Genomic DNA, 26,695 nt, shown 5'->3' with positions numbered 1-26,695 from the left:
AGCAGGCGCACATTATATATGTTGTTTGAAAAAATAGCCACATCACATGAGAGAAATCAATGCTCATATTACCAGTAGCAGACAATGAGTTTCTCAGTTATCTATTGTATTAGGTATCTATTGTTGCTAAACAAGACTCCCAAGAAGAGAGCAGCATAATCCTCCCGTATTTATCTCACAGTTTGTGTGGTTTGGAATTAGTGCAGCTCAGTTGGTGCTGAAGTCTTTCAGATTTGCAGTCACGCTGTTGGCTGGGGCACAGTCTCTTCTGAAAGCTCAAGTTGAGAATCCTTCCTGAGCTCAGTCATGTGGTTGTTTGCTTGCCTCCATCTTTCGTTAAATGAGCCTCTCCACGCAGCTGCATCCACAGCATTTCTGCAAACAGCATAGAAACAAGGAAAGAGTATTCAAAGGGCTTCTCAGAAAGGAAACTTTAGATGCTGTTCTACCCTGACTTTACAGGAGTGTCCCCTGCAAACTCCCTCCCACTGGGACTTCTCAGAGGTGGTTTGTTATATTCCACCTCCATTCAAGAGAAAGCTTTGAATGACAGAAGCTGTCTCCCTTCAAGTGTATATTCATGCAAAGTCATTTTTAGCCTTTTCAAAAATGCAAATGACCTTTTAAGATAGGAGTCCTCTGAAGATTTTTAAACTGAAGAAACATATAGTTTTTAAACAAACTCTCCAGCTATATTTTTCAAACATATTGCTTTTGAAATTAAACTTTTTGAATTCAGAAATATTTTTACACTTAAAAGTGAAAAAGCAATATGATTTTTTTTAAAAAAAAATTATCCTTTGAGGGAAGAAATAACATTTAAGAAGCCTCACAAATATAATTGTGTGATTCTAAATCTAACAAAGTACTTAGCAGAAAACTTGAGCAGCATATGGTTATCCTAGTCCCAAACAGTAAACTGTTTCTGCATGTGCCAATTCTTAATTACCAGCTCATTAACACGCAGGTGTCAATTGCTGGTGGCAAAGGCAATACCCACATGGCCTAGTTTCTGTCATGCACAGTGTAATTAAATTGACCTCCAGTGCTGAAGCTCGCTAGTTTCCTGTTACTATTTAGACACTAATTCGTGCCCTAATCAAATTAGAACAAAATGGCAAATAAACCAATGTAATAACAGGAAATTATGCTATTTGTGCTATTTTTTTTAAAGACTGAATCTTCATGTGGAAATATAACCTTAAAAAGAATTCTCTAAATAATCACTGGTGCTAGATATCACAACCAACAATCTACATTGCATATATTGGTGTCCACAACCCCAATCTATACCTAATAAGGTTAAACTTTTGGGGAAAAAAAGAAAAAATAAAAATTATTCTAAAGGTGACATTTAGGTAAATGGATGGTTTTTGGTATGATTTAGTGGTTGATATATTATGAAAAAGTATATATTGTCTACTTTTACATTTCTGATTATTAATTCAAAATATGGTTCCATTTCAAACACATTAGCACTTTCCAGGAAAGTCATAACAATAATTAAATTATGTTAATAGTGGCTCTACATGTATGACTTTAAAGCTCGGTAGTCATCTCAAAGCTATGATTGTATCCTGATGGTCTTCCATGAATTTCACACAGGTTTGCTTACTACATAGAAATAGAAGAGAAAAATTTTTGAACAATCTTTCTTCCCCAGAAAGGTTTTTAGTATAAAAAAAGTCAACCCACTAGGAGTAATAAAAGAAGTGTGAGAAAGAATTACTTACATTTGGGCAATGTTTAAGCATCATTGGGTGTGCCTGACATACTAATATTGACAACATTTAATTCTCAGTGACAACAAGAGTAGGAGGAAAATCTAAAATTAATTCCACAGAAAATTCCAAAGGCTCAAAAACTGATACAGCAAATTAACTGAGGAATGAGAATGAAACCAAACCACAAGCAGGATTTTAAAATGCCATCAAGAAGTCATTAGATGCACAGATGCCCCCATCTACCTGCACAGGTAGGTGATCAAGTGTGCACTCTAGCTAGAGCAGAAGTTTATTCTCTTGGAAGTTAACACAGATCGTATATAGATTGGAAGATAGAAAACAGAGTTTAATGTCTGATCATTGTACTAGAAAAATCTGGGACTTTACTCTCCCATATTTCATTTCCTGATTAACTTTAAGAGCCAAGTACCCAGGGTTATGCCTGTAGGCAGAAGATCTGACAAATATTTCTCTGGAACATCTAACTTAAGAAAAATATACCTAAACACAGTAACATAGATTCTCTAATTAAATGATTTGTCTAAATGACTCTAAATGCTTATATACCCAATAAACACCATCAGTTTACCATTCAAATTTTATTGTAAAGATGGTCAAGTGATACATTTCTAGCTTTCTGGTTGGAATTATATCCTAAATCTCATATGTGCCAGGAAATTCTGTACCATTGTGTTACCTTCATTTATATAACATTTTTTTACCATAATTCCAAGAAATAGACACTACTCATTGAGATATCTCTATCCAGACATTGAATTCAAATATTATTGTAACAACAATGATACATTCTATTCTTTATTATTGAAATTATGTTCAAAAATCTTGTTTGAGCCAGAAAAATCTGTACCATTGTGTTGCCTCCATTTATGTAACCTTTTTATATCAATTCCAAGAAAGAGACACTACTGAGATATCTCTCGTCTCAGACATTCATGTGAATGGGAAAAATATTAAATATGGGAAAAGAATTGAAATGAGTATCATGGGGAATATAAAAGAAAACTTCCCTAGAATTAATATTATAAATGTAACAATAAATTTTTAATTACAATGGAAGTTTGGCTGGCAAAGATCTAAGAAGATGGAAATCTTAAAAGATTAGAAGATAAACACTTAATAAACAGATCCAATGTTATCGTAGAAAGCAGACTTTGAAACTAGTTTCTAAAAAACAAAAACAAAAAAACAAAAAAAAACAAAGAAAAACAACAACAACAACAACAGCAACAAAAACCCAGCAGTTAGTAGAGAAAATACTTTAAGTAATAAGGTATCTGTGATGAAGGAAAGTAAGCAAAAATGATTAAATAATAATTGAAGAAAAAATATAAAATCCTGAAAAAGTTCATTTGGTTCAAAGAATTTACCAAGTGCCTTTAGCACAAATTAAATTAGATATACCTCAAATGATGTTATGAGTTTTCATAAATTGATAATAAAGAGACCATTCCATACATTTACAAAGATGTTAAAGGACCTTCAGAATCCATGATTTATCAAGGCCTTATATCTTGGAAAACAGCATTTTGACCCTTCCCAAACAGTCTAAGAATGGAGAATTAATTGTGACAGGTAGAGCTAGTTCTCAGAAAGCTGGATGGTTACTTCTTCAGGCCATCTTAGTGGCTCTGTCTTTATGCTATCTGATTCAAATTGTTCTTCTGAATTCCAAAAGGTTTATCCTAGTTACCATTAACTGTCAATACAGCTAAGAGTTACATGAGAAGAGAATCTCAGTTGAGGTATTGCCCATCTCAGACTGGACCATGGGTGTTTCTGCGAGGACTGTCTTGATTGCTATTGATATAAAATGGCAAAGCCCATTGTTGGAAGCACCAATGCTAAGGAGGCATTCCTGGGTTAAGCTAGCCAAGATAGGTGTATAAGCCAGCATGCAGCATTCCTCCATGCTTTTGTCTTCTACTTCTGCTTTGAGTTCTTGCTCTAACTTCTCTCAGTGATACACTGTGAGCTGGAACCATAAGTCACAGAAGTAAAACTAAGACAGGAAGCAGAAGTTCAAATCCAAAGCCACCCATAGCCTAGCCTTACATGTCTGTAAATGCCAATCACATGAGTGGACAGATCATTCTTGAGTAATGTTGCAGACAAGATGGACTGTGAACAACTATTTGCCAACTTCTCAGATAACTAAATTTTCCTAAGATGTGATTGAGTCTGTGTGAGAGGGGATGAACATGTGTACACCCTGGTGACCTCACTCTGGGCATTACACATACCTATCATTCACTTCTGCCTGACCTACATCCCTAGTCCATTCAGCCGTGTTTTCAAATAAGTTGTCTTCCTTGTCTCAGTCTCATGCACCTCACATTATTTGTCCTGTTAAACAGCTGGAAGCTATATTTGATTCTAGTAACAAACATCTGGGCTTGGATATGATTACAGTGAACAGCTTGGTATTGGTTTGGCCACAATTCAATAATACAAGATGATGGATATCACTACCCATGCCATAGGGAACACTTTTCAAGCACTGTAAGGACTGAGTTATTATTGAGAGTGACAATGACATTTTATTTTATTTCTCAAAATAGAAATTGCTAAGTTGTGTTTGTGGCTAACTGGCATGGGCAGGTTTATGTGTACATGTGTGAATGTAGGCACTGTAAGTCAGCATGGATTGTTTTCTATCCTTTTCGAACTTATATTTTGAGACATCTCTGACTGAAACTATGACTTCTAATTTAATTAACCTTGCTGGCCAGTAAGCCCTAAGGATTGCTCTATAATTTCTTCCACAGTATTGGGATTATAGATGTGCACCCTTTCTACTGTCTTAGTACTAGGAATGTGTCACAGGTACTTACAGACTGAGCCGTCTCCTTTGACTCAACAATGTTGAGTCTTGAAAAGAGCACAAATCAAATTTCATGTCCCTCTAGATTCTAGACAGTCAGTTTAAATGGGATAAACTATGAGTTCCTCAGTGTATGTCCACTCACGCTTCAGAGTGAAAGGGAAATATTTCTTTGTTAGAGTTATAGTTATATAACTCCTCATCCCCATGGTTTCTATTGGCTAATCTAATGGCACACATGTCTTTCAGTTTTCTTTGTTGTCACTGCCAGAGAACATCTATCAAATGCATGTTTTTCAAGACTGGGTGTCAACCTGGTCTTCCTCTTGGTCATGTATCTACTTTTCATCCTAGTACAGCATTGTTACTTTCTAGAAATCTCAGGTTATCTTCAAATTATAAATTCATGCCAATGTTTTAAAGATCTCAATGTGGTATTAGAATCAAGAGCCTCCCTAACTGGCATGTTTAAGGGGACTGCAAAAAGTACTGTGCCATTATTTAATTAATTTCCATGATTAGAACCTAACCAAATAAGTTGTTGTTCATGGTGGTGGTGGCTTGTTTGTTTTCTTTGTTTCTATCAGAGGGGACTGGGCAAAGCTTTTTCTTCATGCTCACCAACAGGATTGACAACAATGTCTTGCTAATTTGATTTTCTGTTCCTGGATGCAACCTCAGTGATGCTCGGTGTGCTGTTTTGTGTCTGCTCACACGTGGAACTTTTCTGTCTTTCTCATTTGTCTATCCAACATTAGGTAAATGTGTTATCTGGTCATATAACCTGAGGGAAGAACTTCTTCGCTAACTGTGTGAATGGTTGGCAATTTTAAGAACCCTTTCTACCTCTTCTTATTTCTTTTGTGTATTTATCAATTGAACTGTTAAGCTGTCTTACATACAGGTTATTGCCAGTATTAAAACTTTAAATCTTAGAGAGTAGTTCACTGAGACACAGCATATTTACAAGAAAGTAAAATAGTAGGACAGACTAAGGCAGTAGTCAGAAACTTGTGAGTCGCAACCCCCACAGGAGTACACAATAGATTTTTACTTTGCAACTCATAAGGGTAGCAAAATTGCTACAATGAAGCAGCAACAAAGTAATTTTATGAGTGGGGATCACCACACCATGAATTATATTAAATGGTCAAAGCATTAGCAAAGTTGAGAACTGCTGTTAAGAAAAGGTAAAAAACTCTATCTTTCAAGGAAGCCTCTTAAGCACAAGTAGTAAGCAATTCAAAATAAGTTCAGGGATTTTCCCTAAACCCAAAGGGTTCCTCTTTCCCTAACAGTGCATAAGTAGCAGGCCCTCCTGAGAGTCAGTCTCAGGTAAACAAGCAGAGACCCACCCAGTTCAGACCCAGAGAAGACTAGAAGAAACAGAGACCAATGGAACTTCATATGCCTTTTAAGAACAGTTGAGTCAATAGATGAGGACACTTTTCAACATTATTTTTAGTAATCTTCAGAGTGTACAGTGCACTTCAGGTTTCCAATTTTCATTAACTCTCACCTATTCTAAGATGGGCTTTAGTATTATGTAGCTGTTTAGGGGCCATTTCTACTCCTGTAAGTAACTCTTCACCCATAGTCCTGTAAATGACCCAATAAAACTCATTCATTCACCAAGTGGGACTTCGGTGGTACCTGAACCTTAGTCTGTTAATTGCACATATGAAGTGAGTTGACATTTGTTCATGTCTCTCCAGGAATACTGTTGCCCAACAAACTCAGTTGCCAGAGTCAACTAGGCACAATGTTATTCCTTAAGCCAGATTCTCAAGCTTATTCTTGGTGATGCAACAGTTGTTTAGTCTGATTCCTTTGGGACAGGCACTCTTATTTATGTAACTCTAGAGTTAGTTATTCATTATCCATAACATCTGCCATTAAGAGGAAATATATGTGTGTGTGTGTGTCTGTGTGTAAACATATATATATATATATATATATATATATATATATATATATTGAACATGTGATTCAGAAAATTTAAACTGTAAAGCAAGTGTTGATATTTTAACCTATTTGCATATTATGAAATAAATTACTCTTGGTGTTTCAATGAAGAACAGACACAGAATGGAAAACTAGTTTGATATAAGTTGAGAATTCAGAGTAAAGATAATGGGCTAGGTTTAGTATCAAAATTATGGTCAGTCTTTGATGAGTTTACTAACATTTATCTTGTCTTTCTATCCATAACATTAGGACATGGATAGGAACAAGGCCCTGTTCTGTGCTAAAATACTATTTCTGGGAAAAACTCACGCAAAAAGAAAACACACAGAAATGTTATCAATTTCAACTAAAGACTTTCATAAGTTTAATGAGTGTTGATTCAAAAATATGAACTATCAATTCCCATAAAATAACTAATGAAAAAAATATTTGAACTCAGATTAAAAGAAAAGATAAATAAGTTTTTGACTTTTCGATATCTTTTGTCTTTACTAATATTTCTTTATATTGATTATGTGGTATTATATGTATGTCATAAGAGATGACAAAGGAATTCACTTACTCTGTGTCTTTTTGTTTTATACTGGTCAAGCATACTTTCTTCAATATTCTTTAGATGAAATATTCAGAATTTTAAAAATTAAATATATTCAAAATTGATGTAGCACATCCAAATCAAGTCATTTCCAAGCAAGTATGATTCAGGAAAAAATGTTAAATGAAATGAAAATTTAAATAACTGCCAAGTATCATACAGAAACAATTATAAGAATGTAGGCTAACTGCTTTCATTTCCTCCCAGAATAAATCTATAAAATTATGTTGTATTGTTCATATATTTTTCCTTTCTGATCTTCTTTAGTAGCCAGCAGTAAAGTTTAAATGAAAAAGATAAAACTGGAAACCAGTTTTACAAACAAGATTACATTCCTGTAGACACATTTTCTTTTCTTTCATAGTGTGTTCATTAAAGGAGCCCAATTTACATAAGAAAAGCAAAACCTCATCTTTTATTCTATCCTGCCCATGATGAGGCCTGACTATCTACCATTAAGACACTGAGATCTACTGGTCTTCTTAAATGTCTATACAATCTTTCCTTTTCCTCTATTTTCATTAGTTTGGTCTAAAAACAAAAGTTTGTTACATTGTTACCTTAGCTACAAGGTCACAATAAACTTATAATTGACCAAATGTTTTTCTCTTATAGATTGAGTCGTGATTAGTTATCTTCTGTGTTTGTTTCTATTATTATTACTGCATGTGATAATGAGATCTAATCTTTTCTAGGGGAGAGTTTTTGGAACTTGATTCTTTGAGATAAGAAAGTGGATCATTGGTTACATTGCTTGCTACACAGGTATAAGGACCTGAGTTTGAATCCCCAGCTCAGATGATAAATACAACACAACACATTAGCTCTTAAATGTACCACTAAGAGGAGGAACCAGAAGGAGACACATAGATCCTTGAAGGTCATTGGCCTGCCAGCATAACAGATAGGGGCCTTGACATTCAGTTAGGTACCTTGTTTGAGGAAAACATCCTAGGTTGATGTCTAGTTTCTAAACATGTTCTAACACATAAATGTATGTAGCATGAGAACAAAAATGTAAACTACACACAGGTGCATGAAAATTGTTTCATACAAGAGTAGATTATATATTTTATTCAATCTCTGTGCCGACAGCTAAAACTTAGAATCTCCTAATGTTCCTGGTTGACACGACAACATTATTTATATCTGGAAAAACACTTCCATCCTAGAAGCAAACTTGAGTGTACAACACAGTTTTTGTCATAACCAATCGACTAGATCAAGTAGTACAGAGTGTTTCATGTATATACGTAGCTTGCTGTTCCTGTCATTTGGCTTTTGTTGTTGTTGTTGTTAAAATTATAAGTACAGGATAATTTAGGGTCAGTGTGGCATTTTTGAAGTAAGTGATATTTGCAGTCTTTTTCATTGAGATGCTGGGAATTTGGCGACAAGTTTCCCTCATGCTAGATAAGTGTTTTACAAGTGCACTACAGTTTCAACACTGTATATACTTTTGTGAGTTTATAGACTCATGTCAAACAAGGGTAACAAGGTGAGAATCTATGAAAACATGCTGATGAGATCACTTAATATTATTACAATTTAAGATACAATGTAAATCTTCTCTCTATAAATGATTTACATGCCACATCCTTAAATGTGAGTTTTTTTTTAGATTTGATCTAAAATCACCTAATTGATACCTATTTTTATTAACTTTACACTTTCAATCTCTCTCTCTCTCTCTCTCTCTCTCTCTCTTGCACACACACACATACAAGCACTCCTTTCTGATTCAAAGATACTTGGTATGTTGTAATGTCTGTTATCTTCCTCTAGTCCATTTAAATACTTTTATAAATGATAGTACTTTTCAAATAATATCAAAAGAAATAATCAGTTTTGGAGTTGCTTCATGGCGTCAAAAACCCTAAGCTAGCTTAGTGACAGTGAAGAACTATTAAATATCTTTGTAATTTGAGATTCTAAAGACTAACCCTGTGCTTGCTAAAAATCCCCCTACATCACCAGTTACCCACATTTTTTAAGAGAAATGGAATGATGGAGAAATTTAAATTTAGCTATTTAATACATTATTAATTGTATTTTTAAAATATGAAGATAGAAATCTTTAACTGGGCTAGAAAGATGGCTCAAAGGTGAAGAATTCTTGATATTTAAATTTAGTTACCAACATCCACATAAAAAAAGAAAAGCACCACTGCCTTTAACTACAGTTTCATGCAATCCAAAGCCCTCTTCTGGTCTTCTCAGAAACTGGAAAATATATGACATACTTTTACACAAAACACACATGCACATGTATAAATAAAATAAAAATCAATCTTTTAAAAACTTAGAAATAAATTTAACATATTTTAAAATAAAGCTTACTTTCTGGCTTCTGTTTTCCCTCACATGAATGCCTCTGCCTGTCTTTGTCATGTCTCTTGTGGTACATAGAGAAGTTACTTACAAAACGTGAAGGGAAAGAAAAGAATAAGGATTCCCATTCATATAACATGACTGCTACATGAATACAGGGTTCTTTGTGTCCAGAGACTGGGTAAAGAATTTTAGAATAATCATCCAAGGGAAATAAAGGAATAAAATATCACATACTAATCATCATCCACACAATGGTCTCACTTAAATTTCCACATGAATTAATAAGTCTGTTTAAAATGGAAATGTTCCTTAGGAAGCATCAATTTGATTACTGATTAGTATGGATCACATTCTTTTAATTGGGAAATATAAAGAAATTTACTAAATTCAAAAGAATAAGAGAATTCTAGAAATGTTTTAAACATCAAAAGGCAACACTAAGGAAACACGCTCTTACAAGGCAGAGGCCTCCAATTAGAACCATTGAACAGTCCAATTGCATTGAGCACATACTGAAGGCTGCCTCAAGTAATTTTCAAAGTGAATAGAAGGCATGTAAAAATGATAATTATGTGCAAGAAAGTTCCCATTAAATGTACAGTATTCCCAACAAATGTTCAGAAAGGCCATTGCCATCAAAGGTGTAGCTATGCTACATTCAAATTTCTGAATTTTTCAATCATAGAAATAAATTATTCTGTCAGAATTGCTGAGGAAGCAAGAGGAAGATCAGCCCTCTAGTAGTGATGTGTTTATTTTCTGCTCTGCATTCTGCAAGCAAATGGAGACGCAGAGCTGATGAATGGCTACTCAAAGAAGTGTAGACTCACCTTCAGGTTTTGAAATGATCCTTGCTTAACTACAACCCTACAGTAGACTGGGATGTTTTCTATGTGTAGATTGTGTTCTACAGTGTTTAAACTCAATGATGGTGATAAAGTGATTTAAATGATAATAATAAAACTGATGATAATAATAACAACCTACCTATAGTTTACCATTGTGCTATGAATTTCCTAGAAAGGACTTCACTTAATTCTCACAAAAAAAGTATCCATACTATAAACAGTACGTATCCATACTGCACGGAGACCAGAGCTACTATCAGAGTGAAGTGACTTATCAAAATATCTTTCTTCACTTTCTGCTGCATGATGCAAAATAGTTTAAATTAGAAGTAGATGTCATATGCTTCAATGTGTTGCAAACATTTGGAGACATGATTCATCGTAAAAGTGATATTTCATTGTGCACCCTATTTCACACATACATCTGAAAATTTTCAAAATGAACTATTGTCTACTATATGAATGATGTTCTTTGATAATGTTCCAGTTTCATTTTCTTAGTGTAATTAATTCGCTTTATATATTTTCAGGCGAATACTTATTCTAAGTTAGTCTTAGCAGACACCAATTATTTCAGTCACTTAATATTCGTTGTTTCACCATTACATATTTTCTTTTAATTTTTGTTATCATCTGTGAAGGCCAAAACTAGGTGAGTACATAGAAAATTTTACCTTCATGATGTATTTCTTTAATGTAAAAAACTGTTGCTATGGTCATCAGAAAGAATGACAACAAAGGTAAAAAAAAAACCTAGGCAACCCATAATTATTACTGTCAACATTTTATGGAGAATTATCATTCCAATTCATCTTTTCTGTAGAAAAGAATTTCAAAGAAAAACAAATACCTAGACCTTAACTTGCTGTCTGATAAGATGAAGCTTTTAGGTTGAGTGTGTGCAGGTTGAACTAATGAGAAGTAGTAATACTAATCACATAGGAGAATAAGGAGTACATTGTTTTTATCTTTGGCTCCTTGAGAGCTAAGTTTCTATAGAGCTAATTTAGATGATTTTGACATTGTATAAGACGCACCTCTCCAGTCATTCATAGGTTCTTCTCCAAAAATGACACAGATATGTTTTTTCTTGTGTTTCCATGAACTTTGATTATGAAAGTGACAGTTTTCTCTTATTTTAGATCAAGTGTTTACCTTATCGCTTGAAGGCACTCACATTTTATGTACAATTTATATGTTAACATTTGTGAATCCTTTATATTACTTCAAAAGTTTTAACTTAAAATAATCCAGCACTAACTAGAAAAATGTTGATTTGAAAGATTTGTTTGGGTATTCCTGAGATTCATGTGGAATTGAATGCCTACACTCAATCTGTAAACATGACACAATTCTTCAAAGTCTACCATATGTTATTTCAAGTGATACACAATTTTGAGCAGGTGTCCCTTCAACCTATGATATTAAGATTAAATTTACTGAAATTACTATGTCAGCATCAGTCATTTTTATACATAGGGCCACGTTTTGCCACTGATGGTTTTATTCAAACTCCCATGACGTCAGTGGAAAATCCATGCATGGAAAGATGGTGTGATATGTATCCTAGTTTTATTTATTTTGTATGTATACAGCAGTATAAAATAATATATTACATTTACACACATTTTACTTATGTATGGTTATAGCATTCACAGTAACAACACTGCAATTAAGACTGAAACTCATGTGTTATAATACCCTGTTTTCACTCACAAATAATTGTATCAGACACGTCCACAGAACTGAAACTCCCTGCTCACATTCAGCTCAAGGACATACAGATGTTTGGGAAGTAAGAGTTATATCTTCCAGACTTTTTTAAGTTGCATGTGAAAATGTAATATTTTCTGCATCCAGAATGCAGCATTTTCACACTCCTCAAGAAACATCTGGGGAGAAAAACTTCAAACTAAGCATCTGACGAGTTTTCAAGAAATGATTTTTTTCTAATTTTACAAATACTTAAAAAATAACAGTGATTAGAAACACATGCATGCACACTAAAAGTATTAGAATCAAAGTCATATTATTGCCTGCTATACTCTGGCGGCACACAGCTACCAGCATTCTGACAGAATGCTAAGATCTAAAATCTAAGCCAAGTGTTTGCAGAAAATATTCTCTACTGAACAGTTTCACAGATTACTGCATAAGGGTTTTGTCCGACTTCTCAGGGAGATATTTCTTGAAGTACTAACAATATACAAAATAACTTTACTACTTCAGGATGTAAAAAATACTGAATTTAGCAATTTTCTGGTATTCCTTGTTTAAAAAGGAACATAAAAAGGATGTTAATGCAAAGCCTTTACCACTACAAAATTAGACTTGAGGAAGTATTAAGAACGCAACCAAAAGAAAAAAATAATTCCAGTATGAGGAAATATATGATTCCAGCAAAATCACTGAGTATAGCAATATTAAAGGTTTTGTAGTTCTGTGGGTATTTATGCCACAAATTGTTAGGAAGGGAAAAATTAAACACAATGACAAAAACAATGTCATTATCTTTCAGAACCATAAATACCTTATTTATCTTGGCAAACACTCATCACACTCAGGTTGATCAACCGAACTCCATACACAACTTGGTACGATTCTACACTAATATCAATGCCTACTTCTGATACCCTATATGTCAAGAACTACAGGGAATATTTTTCTTCCATTTCATGGAAAAGCAAAAGGAATTCAACATTTCAAAGCATCTGAGGAAAAATTATAGCACAAACTAGAAACAAAAGAGAATGAATAATGAAAATATTTATATCCTGTATATAACTTCTAAGTCACAAGGTTGGATAAAGGCATTGCATTTAATATTTTTCTAAAATTAAATATACATGTTTCCTAAAAAGTGTGACACATTTATATCATTGACTTTGTCATACCTTTGATTTCATTATGATGCAATATTTATATACTTGACTTAAGGTGATTTTACAAAATTATGCTCACAGATTAAAATTATAACTTTACATGTGGATGAAATATTCCTAAAAATTGTCATTTGACATACCATTAAAAACGTACAACACTCTTTCCACAGGAAAATTTTTTGAGTTTTACTGCTCTAATACTAATGAGACTAAATAAGGAGTAAATTCCACTTTTTTATTGGAAGTGTATTATGGATGAAACATTGTCTAATCCTATTATTTCCTTGAGCATGTACACAATAATAACAGACTGGATATTGAAGCGATCAGATTAAATGCGAAACTTACACTGCCTCTCCTTGATGTGTGTGATGAAGCTCCCTGTAGTATCTCACCGCTCTCTTGTTTCCCTTCTCCTGTGTTACAGGCTTTGTCATTGAAACATAATATTTTACTCAATTTACTGAAATCGTATCTCCAGTGTAACTTCTAATTTATCCTGCATGCAATAATTCATGAATGATACTATCATTTAATGTTGTGTGTTTTAATAACTTGGTTTGTCAAATTATGTATGTTTTGGTAGAGTGATGACACAATTTAAAACTATAGTACAAACTATGCTAGAGAGTTGCTATGATATATAAAAATTACTAGCATATAACTATATGTCAGAAAACGATGTATAAGGTAGGTTACACATGACATGAACGATTTAAAAAAAACATTTTAAATAAAATGAATTAGTACAACCATTGTATGTGAGGGGAGCATAAAAGATGAATTGAATGTGGATGTTAACCAAGGACTGTAAATTGAGAAAAAAATGGTTTAAATTAATATTAAGTGATTGAACATAAAAACTGTTTTTTGATACAAAAGCAATTAGAAAAAAAACAAACCTTTTCCCAGTTAAATTATAAATAACTTCTTCTTACTAAAATAGTCCATTACGTAGTATGCAATACATTTGAAGAAAAGATTGCTATGGCACCCAGTGAGTGTATGTGCTTTGGAATCACACATGATCAACTGGTTTCTTTTTCAAATGGTCCTTCAGAGACAGGATGATGTTTACACTATGTTGTTATAAGCTAATTGGCATTCTGATACATTATTATGTAATTCAATAGTATCAAAAGAATTACACTGAATACAAATCTAGACTAATATAGGAAGGGCTAATCCTGTGTGTGTGTATTTTAATGATCAATCTTAATTAAAAGTTCATTTAAATCATATGAAATTAGATGGAGCTCATTTGTTAAGTGTTACATTTTAGTCTATTCTTTATCATTCTATAGCTTGAATTAGTAGCAAGAATATAACCAGATGAAAATGAAGGTTATCATTTCAAAATGAGCCTATAATTTGAGCTTGGCAAATATCTTGATATCATTCTGGAGTCTTTTTTAGAGGGCAGTTACATTTTTTCCATGATTTGCTTGGTTGAATCTCTCACACATTTTCTGATTCTTATCCCTCCCCTGTTTCAACAAGCAACAGACAACAGCAGAAAAAAAATTTGAACTAAAGGAAAATACATCTTTCTGAATTTAATAATTAACCTTGTTGACATGAAAGTAAAAGTCAAAATTAATTTTTCAAGGCTGACCAACGAAGAATATTCTCATTAATAAAACACTGACTACATTTAAGCTATAAAAATTTCACATATAATATTGAAACAGTAATGTATCATGTTTCTATCTCCAAATTTATTTAATGTTTTTTAAATTTAGAGACTTTTTAAATATTTTTATTGTTAATACATACCAGCTCAGATAATTATTTTTATATACCTCTATATATTCACATATAGAGTTATAGATTTTTATTCATGTTTACTTAAGTCACAAAACTATGTAAAACTATGTAAAATAAAATGCTATGAATTATATGAGGAGAACGTCTTAAAATAGTAATCTTCAGTTACATATTTTACACCACAAAATGTACAGACACCCAGATTTTTTCCTAACAACAAATACAGGTGAATTTATAGTTTCCTTATAAAATCTTTAAGTGATGCTAAATTCAGAAGCCATGGAAATAGAATCGGAATCATGTAGACTGCTTGATGTTTTGAAACTACATCTTCTGTGCTCCGCCTGACAATATTAACAGCTACATCTTTGGCATTGAAAATTCACAATGAGTTCTTGACAAAATTTTGCAGCTTAGAACTTCACTTTCTTTTAAAGAAAGGAGAAGACAGGATTGAGCAAGGTATGAAAATTAGGACAAACTATTGATAGTGTTTCTCAGTTAATCTTAGGGACCCTGAATTGCCTTCTGCTTTATTGTATGGTGAGGGCTGTATGAATACATTTAAAAACCAACTAATTTGTATCACATCTTAGGAAAATTATATAATATAATATATATTTTATATTTATTTAGAAGCTTTGAAATAGTACAGTAAACACTTTGCAACACGGTGTATAAACTACAGAATGTCTTTGATATTTTGTGGGTATTTAGAATACAATGTTTTTTTTAATAGCCCACAGATGAAAAGAACATAGTCACATCTCTCTTGTAAAGTTGGGGGTAGTTTGGGGAACACTTGGTCACACAAAAATAATATAAAACAGTCAAGTTTAAAACAGTGATATTGCATTTATAATGCACAAATTTCTTTTATCTTGATGACTGGCTTCTCATGGTGAATATAAACATCTAAAGGGCTCAGTGACATTTGGAGAGAGAAGGATAGATAGTGCTGTAAACAGGCACACACTGATCGGAGAGGCAACGCTGGTTGCCTATGGAGTTTCTACAGTCTGCACATTTCAACTCATTTCTCAGGCCTGCTGAGAGCAATTAGGTCCTACACGTGGCCACGATGATTCCGCTGGAAATCTAACACTCAGCTACACACAACTAACTGGATGGCCAAGATAATGAAGTTGAAAAGTTGATGCTTTTGTTGGTCGACTCTGTGCAAATCATACTGCTTCGGGTAAGCTGCAGAATTGACTAGCATATCCTTTTCCGCGCTGTGAAAAAGAAAGAAAAATACTCTAAGAAAAAGTGGTTGACGTTTGGAGTTTAGAACTGCACATTTCTGCACATGAAATCATACAAGAGGAAAGTCAAGGAAACCCTGGGTTGGACCCACATTGTGTCACATAGCTGCAGAAACATCCCATTTTCTAGTAGTCACTGTGGTTCAGTTCTTCGGCACTCTGACATTTACTTTTTACATTTTTAGAAGTCCATTTTGCATGGGAACTACATATTTAACATAGAGATAACAAATTATACAAAGATTAATTTTTAAATTATCTATAGAACAACTCCTGCTTCAAACTTTGTGAATATATAATTGAAGTTTAGAAAAATAAATGTATAAATGTTATACCACTAGAACAAGTCTTTTAAAAAAACCATAAATAATGTTATATCTAAATTTATTTTAATAAACCTTAAAACTATGCTTGTTTTAATCTCAAACTAGGGAAATATTTATGGTGTTCTAAAATTCAAAGATGAATCACATTCTGTATTTTTAGTTTATCTCATTTTTAAGATTTTATAATAGTTGTACTGATACAATTATCTAAAATATTTTCATGGGATGTCATTTTAAGCAGCTTTGTCCATAATAAAAATGAGTTTTTCTCAGAAGAATTCTAATACCAAAATTAGTGAAAACATATTATGTCATGTTTTCAGTCCTATAAAATATGTGCATAAAAAATAGTGACTAGGTTTTGTTATATAGATTATTTAGTGGTAGCGTTAAATATATTCTTATCCTTTATACATATCTTTCAGAATATTGTACCTTTAAAAAACCAGAGCAGGAATTATATCCCTTAACTCAGCATGTAATCTTAAAATACTTAGATATAAATATGTACCAAATATTAAATAATTCAATTAAAATCAAATCAAGAATATGTATATTTCATTAAAAACTAAGGATTTCAATATGTGATATAATGGAATTACTTTAGTCTGGTGAGATTTCTTTTCTTTTAACAAAATTTAATACGTTGATGGGTTTGTTGTTGATGTTTGATGCTGATATTTCTACTATTTTCAAGTACATATTCTATCTTTTCAGTTCCTTTACCCTGATTCTTATAAATATTCTTCCTCAAAAACTCAGTTTCTGATCAGTGAAGCAGTCTGCACCTTTTCAACAGTCTGCACACATACCCGCTGGAACTGTAAATATCAAACAGTCCTGTGAACAAAAATTAGATCCGATGTGAAGATATGTACATACTGCATAGTAACAATTATAGTAGTTGCCAAAAAATGACTTAGTTTTTTTTTTTTAATAAAGTGCTTCCCTGCATCTCATGATACAATGCAGTACATGTAGCACTGGGCCAGAAGGTGGCTATTGTATGTAGTCAAAATGTTTTCTCCAAGCAAATAGTAACAGTTCTTTTAACAGATTTAAATCCAATTTTGTTATTCTTGACTTTAAATTCGTGTTTTGTAGTACAGGTACATGGTAACTTAAGTAGTTATGATATGGTTTGTTTGTAAAACTCAGAAATGAAAATTGTTTAGCAGGTTAGTTTTGTACAGCCAGAGAAATTCAATTTACCAAATGAAATGAGCAAAATCACTACAGTGACCAGAATCACTGTTTGAACTACACATAATAGTGTATGATGCAGAGAATTATCAAGAATGCAGGCAAGATCATTTTACTTCCCCACCTGTCCCATATTCTGTTTTAAAACTGTTATGTTGTCAAAATAAGATGATTTCCACTGCAGTAGTCTATCTTCCTTCCTTCCTTCCTTCCTTCCTTCCTTCCTTCCTTCCTTCCTTCATTCCTTCCTTCCTTCCTTCCTTCCTTAAAGAAATTTTAGTCCAGGAGTTTAAAGACAAAAGGAACTCAGTAACTAGATTATTCTCAACATACAACCTAATTCATTGTGAAGAAAAAGTGCTTATTGCATTAGCTCAGAAATATATTGATGGGCAAATGTTTTAACTTGTATAATAAATACCCTTTATTATTAGGTCAAAATACTACTGGTGAGAAAGTCACTAGAATAGACAAATTATGTTCAAACTACAAAATATATATACTGTTCATTTGGTTCAGTGTTATGGAACTAGCATGCATAATTTTACAAACTACAAATAAAAATCTAAACTCAATAGATGTGTTTTAATGGCTTCTTTGAGTTGCACGAACCTCCCTTCAACTTCAGCTGTTGTCTGTATATTTCCTTTTTTATTAAGTTTAGCACCTCTTGCCCACTCATTGATTGAAACATACAAATCTTCAAGGATCAATAAGAGTGGAGAAGACACAGAAGAAATTCTCTCAACTGTTCCTGAAGTTATAGCCACACCACTTTATTTCCACACTTTTAAGAGGTGAGTTTAACTTTTTAAGAGGTCAGTCATAATTTAAAGGCAATATGTATTAATTAAGACAAGTGTTATAGAGACAGTATTTTAAGAGCAATAGCAATCCATAATCAATGCTAATGACAGTGGCCCTACCAGTGTTCAAATTATAACTCTTTTGTGGGTATTATTTCAGGGTGGGAAGAATTCAGCACACATGCTGACATCCTTAGCTCCCTGATGTCTTTCTGTATATACACAGCATGATCAAAGCCTCCTTGGAGAACTTCTCTTCTAGGTTTTCACTTCTCAAATGTATTTTTAAAAGCTGTACATCAGTGTGTGCCTTGAATCAGTTGCCTGACATTGGATAAAGGCTTTCTTTTCGCTGTGATCAAAAGAATTAAGGAACTGTTTGTGCTTCTACTACACTCTATTTTTTAAATGCATTTTTATTTTTCTTGGTAAGTCACAGAAACATTTCATTTTTCACACTTATCTTGACATCTGAAGTAGAAATGAAAAAGTATTCTGGATAAAAAATATTCAAATATCTACTGTTAAAATTTATCAAGTAGCTTTTAATGAATTGTGGAACAGTCTATTTTTTATGTTCTGTAAGTAATCCTATTGCCTTTCAGAGTTTGCAAAGCAAAATTTTAAATTATGATGTATATTAAAACATTTAGATTAATTAGCATTTTTATTAAACTGATTAAGTAATGGCTTAAGAAGAATGACTGTCACATGCATGCTTGTATATAATAGTAAAATTATCATAACCGACAGAGTAATTGTGTCATACAGTTAGTTGCCTGATGTAACTAAGTATGACATACATTAAAATGATAATTGATAAGCCAACTAGTTACACTTTAACACTTGTATTACTAGAAACACAAAGGTGTCTTATGCCTTATTACAGTATAAATCAAAGAACACTAAAAAAATAAATTATACTTGTTAAGCAGCCTAATCTGTTTCTGCAGAGAGGAAAACAGCAACCTTCAAATATCTCCAATGATTGAGACCCCACTGCAGTGAAAATTTTTTAGGAGCTGAGATCAGTCACCTACTCAGAGCTCATTGAAATGTTTAATGAGCCTCACAGCCAGGACACTTTCCATACATAAAGCAAATCTAGCCTGTGAGATTCTGAGCTCATTACCCCCTGTGGGAGTCTCATACACCTGCCCTCTGTTCTGTCTGTAAAAGCATATCATAAACTTAAAGACAGTTTAAAGGTAAGTTTCCATTAGAGATTCGCCCAGTTGAATAATCAGTTCCTTTAACCTTCTTGTCTTATTTTTTGAACTTATAAGGACTCTCTTTTATAATTTTTCTAAGGAATTTTACTTTGTGTTTAACCCTTTGTTGGAAATGAGGGGCAGCAGTGTTCAAATGCTAATGAAGGGAAACTACTTCATTTCTCTTGTAACTTTCCCATCTGCACACATTCATATTTTATATACTGTGCATTGCTCTCTATCACCATATAGAAGAATACAAATTGACTTGTAGTCATGCAGCTATGTGTGTGTGTGGAGGGGGGAGTGAATGTGTGTGTGAGAAAACTATATGAGCTTAAGGTCTATGGTTACAAATAAAGACTTTTCTTAATACAGTGTATTATTTATGTGACCAGTAGTAATACTTTGATGCAATATAAAATCGAGTTTACATTTAAATTGCGGTGTCAACTTGATCTCCTTTCAAGGTATGCCTTATGCTTTTATCAGGTCATATGACCTTTATTATAGCCTGAGAGCAATAAATGATCATGTAGTAGATGGGAAACAAGAATGTGTTTGAAGACAGCATTGCTATCAAATATATAAGAAGTCTCCATCTTTTGGAAAGTCAAATCTTTGAAGTGAATCCTTGAGGCATTGCTCTAAACTATTAATGTAAGAATATTGTACATCTTTAGTTGATTATTTTTATTTGCATAATGCTCAATGCATCCTTTACATTTAATACTTATTAAACCAAAATATAAATCCATGGATATTTTAAGAGATAAGAAAACTGCGAAATATAGTTTCATGAAGCAGAAGTATATGATGATGAAAGTGTATAAAGGATCATTTTGAAGAAGAGAAAAATCATAGTAGCTTCTTCTTTTTAGAACTCTGCCTAGAATCAGCCATTACTACCAAGGTGCTCCCAGGTCTGCCATCATAAGTACCATATACAATTTAAAGAGAGGGATTAAAGGGGAACACGGGCCCAATTTTCTCACATAGCGAAATGTGATCAGTGAAGGAATTCATTTTGTAATCAATAGGATAGCTTCAAGTTCAAGTAAAATTACAGCCTATAAGAACTCCTGAATTTATTGCCTGGAGATTTCACAACTCAATTTGCTTAGTGTGAATTTAATATGCTATCACTATGAAAAGATTACACCTTTAAGAAAAGAGTTGTTTCATTATTCATCAGTATAGCATCGTCACCAATCATTACAGTCACACAGTTTTACATGAAGAACTGAGAATCCTGCCATAGGACAGATCCCTCCATACCAGAGATCTGCCACAGATTAAGTACCCAGGGGTAGGAAATACCAAGTATGTACTTATTTCATGTTCAAATACCATCTGTGTGACTTACTCTGCCCGTGTCATCTGCTTCTAATATTAACACACTCATTATATTAGTTGACAATTGCAATGACCAAAACGAGTGATACTGCCTTAACATCCTTTGATGATACCTTCCATTTTATTTGAACAAGGTTTCTAACAACACACAACAGTCATTTATTAGTATCTCATCTAGAAATACTATGAAAATATGTTTTATGAAATAAAGGATTACATTAACATATTTATAAAAAGAATAAAACAACTCGGTATGTATGAAAAATAAGCATTTCAAGCTATATTTTTGCAGTAGGGAAATTGGAGTATGGCTTTTCTCTGTACTTGGTGGCTACTGTAGTAGGATATCTGAGAAAATAAACAACGCCAAAAAAATTGTTTCGTTATCTTCTTTAAGTTAAATTTAGAGATTGACTCATTCTGGCCATAGCTCAGTGTATATTTTACAAGATAAAGATGTATATTTCTCTTAGTGACAATCAACATGGGTTTTCTAACATAACATAATATGCTCAAATGTGAAATATTTTGTTGAGAGCTACTTAGAAACATAATTTATGGGGCTGGAGAGATAGCTTAGTAGTTAAGAGCACTGACTGGTCTTCCAGAGGTCATGAGTTCAATTCCCAGCACCCACATGGAGGTTCACAACCATCGGTAATGGGATCTAATACCCTCTTCTGATGTGTCTGAAGACAGCAACAGTGTACTTATAAATAAAAAAAATAAAAAGAACAGTGATTTTTTAAAACAAAACAAAAATATCATTTACACTTAAACATAAACCATTGCAACTTCAGAAGACAATTTACCTAGTACACCTTCCTTCAACAAGCTCAAGATATTAGTTCATTTGGCTTGACAAATGCTTCTAATTTAATACAGCTAGATTTTAAAAACGCATATCCTCGTGTTTCTTCAAAAATAAATGGTTGTTAAAAATGAGCCTGATAATACTTACTGCCAGTTAACACTTATACTTCAAGTGCTTTCTTCAAAGCATCAGAAAATTAGTTATCTCTTTGTAAGGTTTAAATTAGCATCCTCATTCACAGCAGGAAGCATGAACAGTTTCAGAAATTGGTTATCACTGTGTTCAAGGATACTACAGATACAGAGAGCTTTGTGTGTCAAACATCATTTTTACATGCCATTCCTTTCAACTTTTCAAGACACATATGATTGCTTGTTTCTATGAAAATCAAGCATAAATTTAGTATCATACGATACAAAATAAATGAGTATTAACATTTTTTAAATGGGTGACATAATTTACTCATGTGTCTGCTCTATTACCAATGAATTCCTTTCTTAAGCAAAGGTAAATCTTGACAGCAACTGAAGCATAGTCTGGGATAGTCAAGCCATGAAAATAATTGGATTAGTAAATACAAAAACTAAATACAGTATAACCAAGCATGATTCTAAAAAGCCTCTCAACACACATGACTTAGTATCTGTGTGCTTATTAAGTATACTTGATATACTTGATGGCTTTGGTCCCTCTGATGTTGTTTGATTAGGTCTCTATTTAGCATGGAGCAAGCTAATAACATTTAGGCAGGCTCAGAGCAGAATTGAGAATATAGAAACCCTGGAAATGGAGCACAGAATAATTCAGTAGTTACATTCCTACACAAAGCAGGTTAGAAACCCCAATACTTCAGGATTTAATACTCCTCAGCAGCATTGGCAGATAAAGTAGAGTGTTCCCAGTAAGAGCTACATCTCCAATTAGACAAAAAATAATTTCTTAATACATATTCTGTACAATATTTAGTCGTGATATATTTGTCTGTGTTAATCAGTCTGGCACTCTTTACTTCAAAGCATGTGCTTCACTATGGCCTAGATGTCATTAGTAACCATAAAAGCTATAAACATACTTTGTAATGCTGGTTTATTTGAGAAGCTTTCTACATATCTACACAAGTCAATATTGAAGTACTATGTAACAAAAATAGATGATACAAAATTCAATTATTCAGAATTTAACTTCATATTCAATTACTGATAATTATCACTAATAAATATATATATAGATACAGTCACAAAATTATTTTTGTATTAGTTATGTTTAAACTTTCACCTCAGCTTTTGAGTGATGTGTGGTCTTTATGAGACATAGCACAGTTAGCAAATGTTCCCTTCTTTGCATAAGAAACATGATTTTCACTTACCCTTTCTGAAATGTAAGTCAAAATATAAACATTAGTTTCAGTTATATCATATATTCACCAAGCTCTACATCCTTAGGTCCCTTCAATCCAATCTCTCATCAAATAATAAGAGATTAGAAAATTTATATGCTGGGAATCAGACAGCTTTAAAAGGTTTAAAACACTAATTGCTGAAGCAATGTTCTAGCATGCTTTTTAAAAACTAAAGTTAATTTTAGTTTTAATCTAATTTGATACCAAGTTTAGACCCTAAGCCTTCATTTTTCTCCTATGGCATTAAAGTATATATTCAATTCAGGTTTATTTTAGTTCCTGCAAATATCAGATTTAAAAGAAATTAAAAAGTTGTACTATGAACCTAGAATCAATAAAAGACAAAACAAATTCAAGAAAACATTCAGAATTTCAATGATTAACCATTCTTGGTACCAGAAATGGATTCTCTCTAAACATACAGATACTGTATATTCTCAAATAAAATACCTTTATTTTATCAAAATTAGCAAATGTAAAAATCAACACTATTCTATAAAATTGGCTACTTGCTAATTACTGGACAATATTAGGAACAGACTAAGAATATCCATTCATTGCTATTTTGCATAAAGAAACAAAAATCTAAAAAAAATAAATGAGAAAAAAAACACTGTTGCTAAGCATTCCTCACTGAAGGTGAGAGAGATGAATGAGTCAGCAAAAACGATTGAGACACTAGCATTTAAATATCAATTTGACTCCAAACTCAGAACACAGCATTACACATCTGTAATGCTGTGAGCAGAGATAGGCAGATCTGAAACTCATTGCCCACTAGCCTAGCCAAACAGATGAACTCCAGGTTCTTTGAGAGACTTTTCTCTCAATAATTAATAATAATAATAATAATAATAATAATAATAATAATGCAGTATAGAACAATAGAAGAAGTCACCTGGTCTTAGCATCACTTGTTCCTATATATCCTCACATCTACAGGAGCACATGCACAAGTGCGCACATGCACACACACATACACACACACACACACAAATAGCTCTAGACACTTAAAAGATAGTCAAATTAAAATCTAAGATTTAAGATACCCAAAAAAAAGTCAATTACTTCAATCAATTTCTCAGTCATCATCAATAACCTCTACACCTTTGATCCAAGTTCCCAGTGCCCCCCATTTTGTTCACGTGGATATTTAGCTCATATGTCTTAATAGAGAGTATGTATAAAAAGGATATGCTGGTGACAATGTAAAATAAGTAGATTCGTGAAATGAGCATTTGGATGTTGGGCAAGTATGAGGTTTAAGGAGACAAAGTACTGTCTCAGAAGGAATGAATTAAAGCAAGAACCACTAGGCCTAGAGTAAATCTGTGAAATTATAGATATTTTGAAAACTGAAATATAAGCAGAAATATTCAGAAGCAGAAATTGTGCTGTATTTTGTTGTTTGCAGTTGTTTGCTTTTTAACATGGGTTTTCTACTATTTTATTCAGTGATGTCAGACAAGATATGCAAAATATTTCTTCAAAGAGTAAAACTTCTTCCTTCCAGGATGCAGGGCAAATAACAGGTAATTTTACAAACCTTGTGGTTGTCTGCTAGCTTAAAATGTAACTTTGGACACAGGCACAGAGATTATAATCTAACACATGTGCCAAATTATGGGTGAAATGATTTTTACAGATTGTTTTATATGCAATATTCTTGTGCATAAGAATCTACAAGACATTAAGGGAAATGTGTATATGCCTGTCGGGAACATTCACAGGAAATGTGAGTTGTGTCTTGCTTCACAGGCAGGAAGTGGCCCTGCCACTGTGGAATAGGAGAATTCACACATGAAAGTACTCATCCTGGAGTAGAACGGAATGAATGAACATCCAAGATCTTGAGACCAACGGTGGATCAAGAGGGCAAGGATCATTAAAAGATGCAAAGCAAAGTTACACATGGCTTAACTACCAAAGAACTAAAAGCTGGTGACATATGATCTGATTGTCATCATATCATAGCATTTCCTAACAGTGTTTAATAAGGACACTAGACTAGAACATATTAGAAAAACACTTGAAATAGAGGGGAAAATCAGAGAGCTCCTCCTTGATTCCAGTGAGCTAGGCAGAACATTCTGGCTTTGAAGGAGTTTGCCATTGTCTCAGAGTGTAACAGAGAACCCTAGAATTATACTTTATGTATTTGGAAATAGCATGTCTTCCGTTACTCTGATGTTCAAAAAGTAATAAAACATTCTGCAGTGAGAATGGCTGCCCAGCCCTACTACAGCCAGCTCACCTCTAAGGATAACTGTGGAAGGAGTGGGGGAGTAGGGTGTGATTCTCAGGGAGAAATTCCATCCTGCTATCTCAGTATCACAAGCCTGAGGTAATGTCAGTCGCGAAGAAGCTAGGAATCCACGGAACACAACCAGGTATGTTCTTCCTATAAATTTTAACTTGGGAAAAGTAAGGCAGATAATAATCACAGACTAATACTAAATTCACTCTGTAACTGACACCGAATCTTTTCTTCTCACAAAATATTGCTTCTAGGCTTATTCTTTTTAGAGAGACGTGTGTAAGTCTTGCTCTGAGAAGTTAGAGTCTGTGATTTGTGAGATTATCGAAGTTAGAAGGACTATTGTGACCATAGCGTTTCATCCAACTGTGCTAGGAGATTAAGTCGATAACCTTTGAGCAAGTATCTCCTAGGTGACAATAACTACATAGCATAGTTTACTAGTAGTTTCATAAACTGTCTGCTCTCATACGTTTTCCATACACTAAACTCTCAATTCTAAAAAAAGCATGCTGACATTAATATACACACAACAACAATTCCCTGAGACATAACTTGACCCTTTCAATAATATTCTTTTCCTATGTTGTCCCTAAAGCAATAAAAGTCTCCTTCTTTCAAGCTGTCCACCCTTGCCCTTTTCCTCCTTCTATCCTTATTCCCTTCCTTCCTTGTTTTCTTTTTCCTTATGCTCTTTCTTTTTCCTTATTTCCTCCCTTCTTGATGGAGCCGGGGCTTAAATCCATGCTTTATGCATGCTAATTAAACACTCGGTCATTGTTCCACAACCAACACTTCTGTTATCAGTTTTCTAATCAAAATTGACCTCGTCAGTACATTATTTATTATTATTTATCATGATGCAAATATCTCAGCCATCCAGTCCCAGGACCGGAGAAATCACTTTGGTAACTACTTTCTAAAGTTGCTGCATTTCTCCTTTCTCTCATACATTGTCTGGTTAAAGTTACACTAAGCCTGTCCTTCATGTTCACTCTCCACTGGGACCACTGTTGTTCAGTCTTTAAGAGACTCAACACAGCAGCAGCACCAGTCAAACTCCCAGCAGTAAAACAATGCACAGTGCCTGAATCACCC

General features: G+C 33.3%; 1 protein-coding gene across 2 annotated transcripts in view; it reads right to left on the bottom strand.

Annotated features, from left to right (window-relative positions):
* Positions 1-304: 304 nt before the first annotated feature.
* Pcdh10 (protocadherin 10) overlaps positions 305-26,695 on the bottom strand; it is a 56,698-nt gene continuing 30,307 nt past the window's right edge. The window contains exon 5 of one of the 2 annotated variants that reach the window (XM_028764260.1): positions 305-375. In XM_028764260.1, the coding sequence (XP_028620093.1) occupies positions 305-375 (71 nt within the window). Of the gene's footprint in view, positions 376-11,866; positions 16,196-26,695 lie in introns of those variants that run through there. The other variant, XM_028764279.1, reaches the window with a different exon arrangement.

Source organism: Grammomys surdaster, unplaced genomic scaffold (genome assembly GCF_004785775.1).
Source record: "Grammomys surdaster isolate TR1022 unplaced genomic scaffold, NIH_TR_1.0 62, whole genome shotgun sequence".
Lineage (NCBI taxonomy): Eukaryota > Metazoa > Chordata > Mammalia > Rodentia > Muridae > Grammomys > Grammomys surdaster.
The sequence above is the reverse complement of the archived record's forward strand: the minus strand, read 5'-3'. Positions and strand labels throughout refer to the sequence as shown.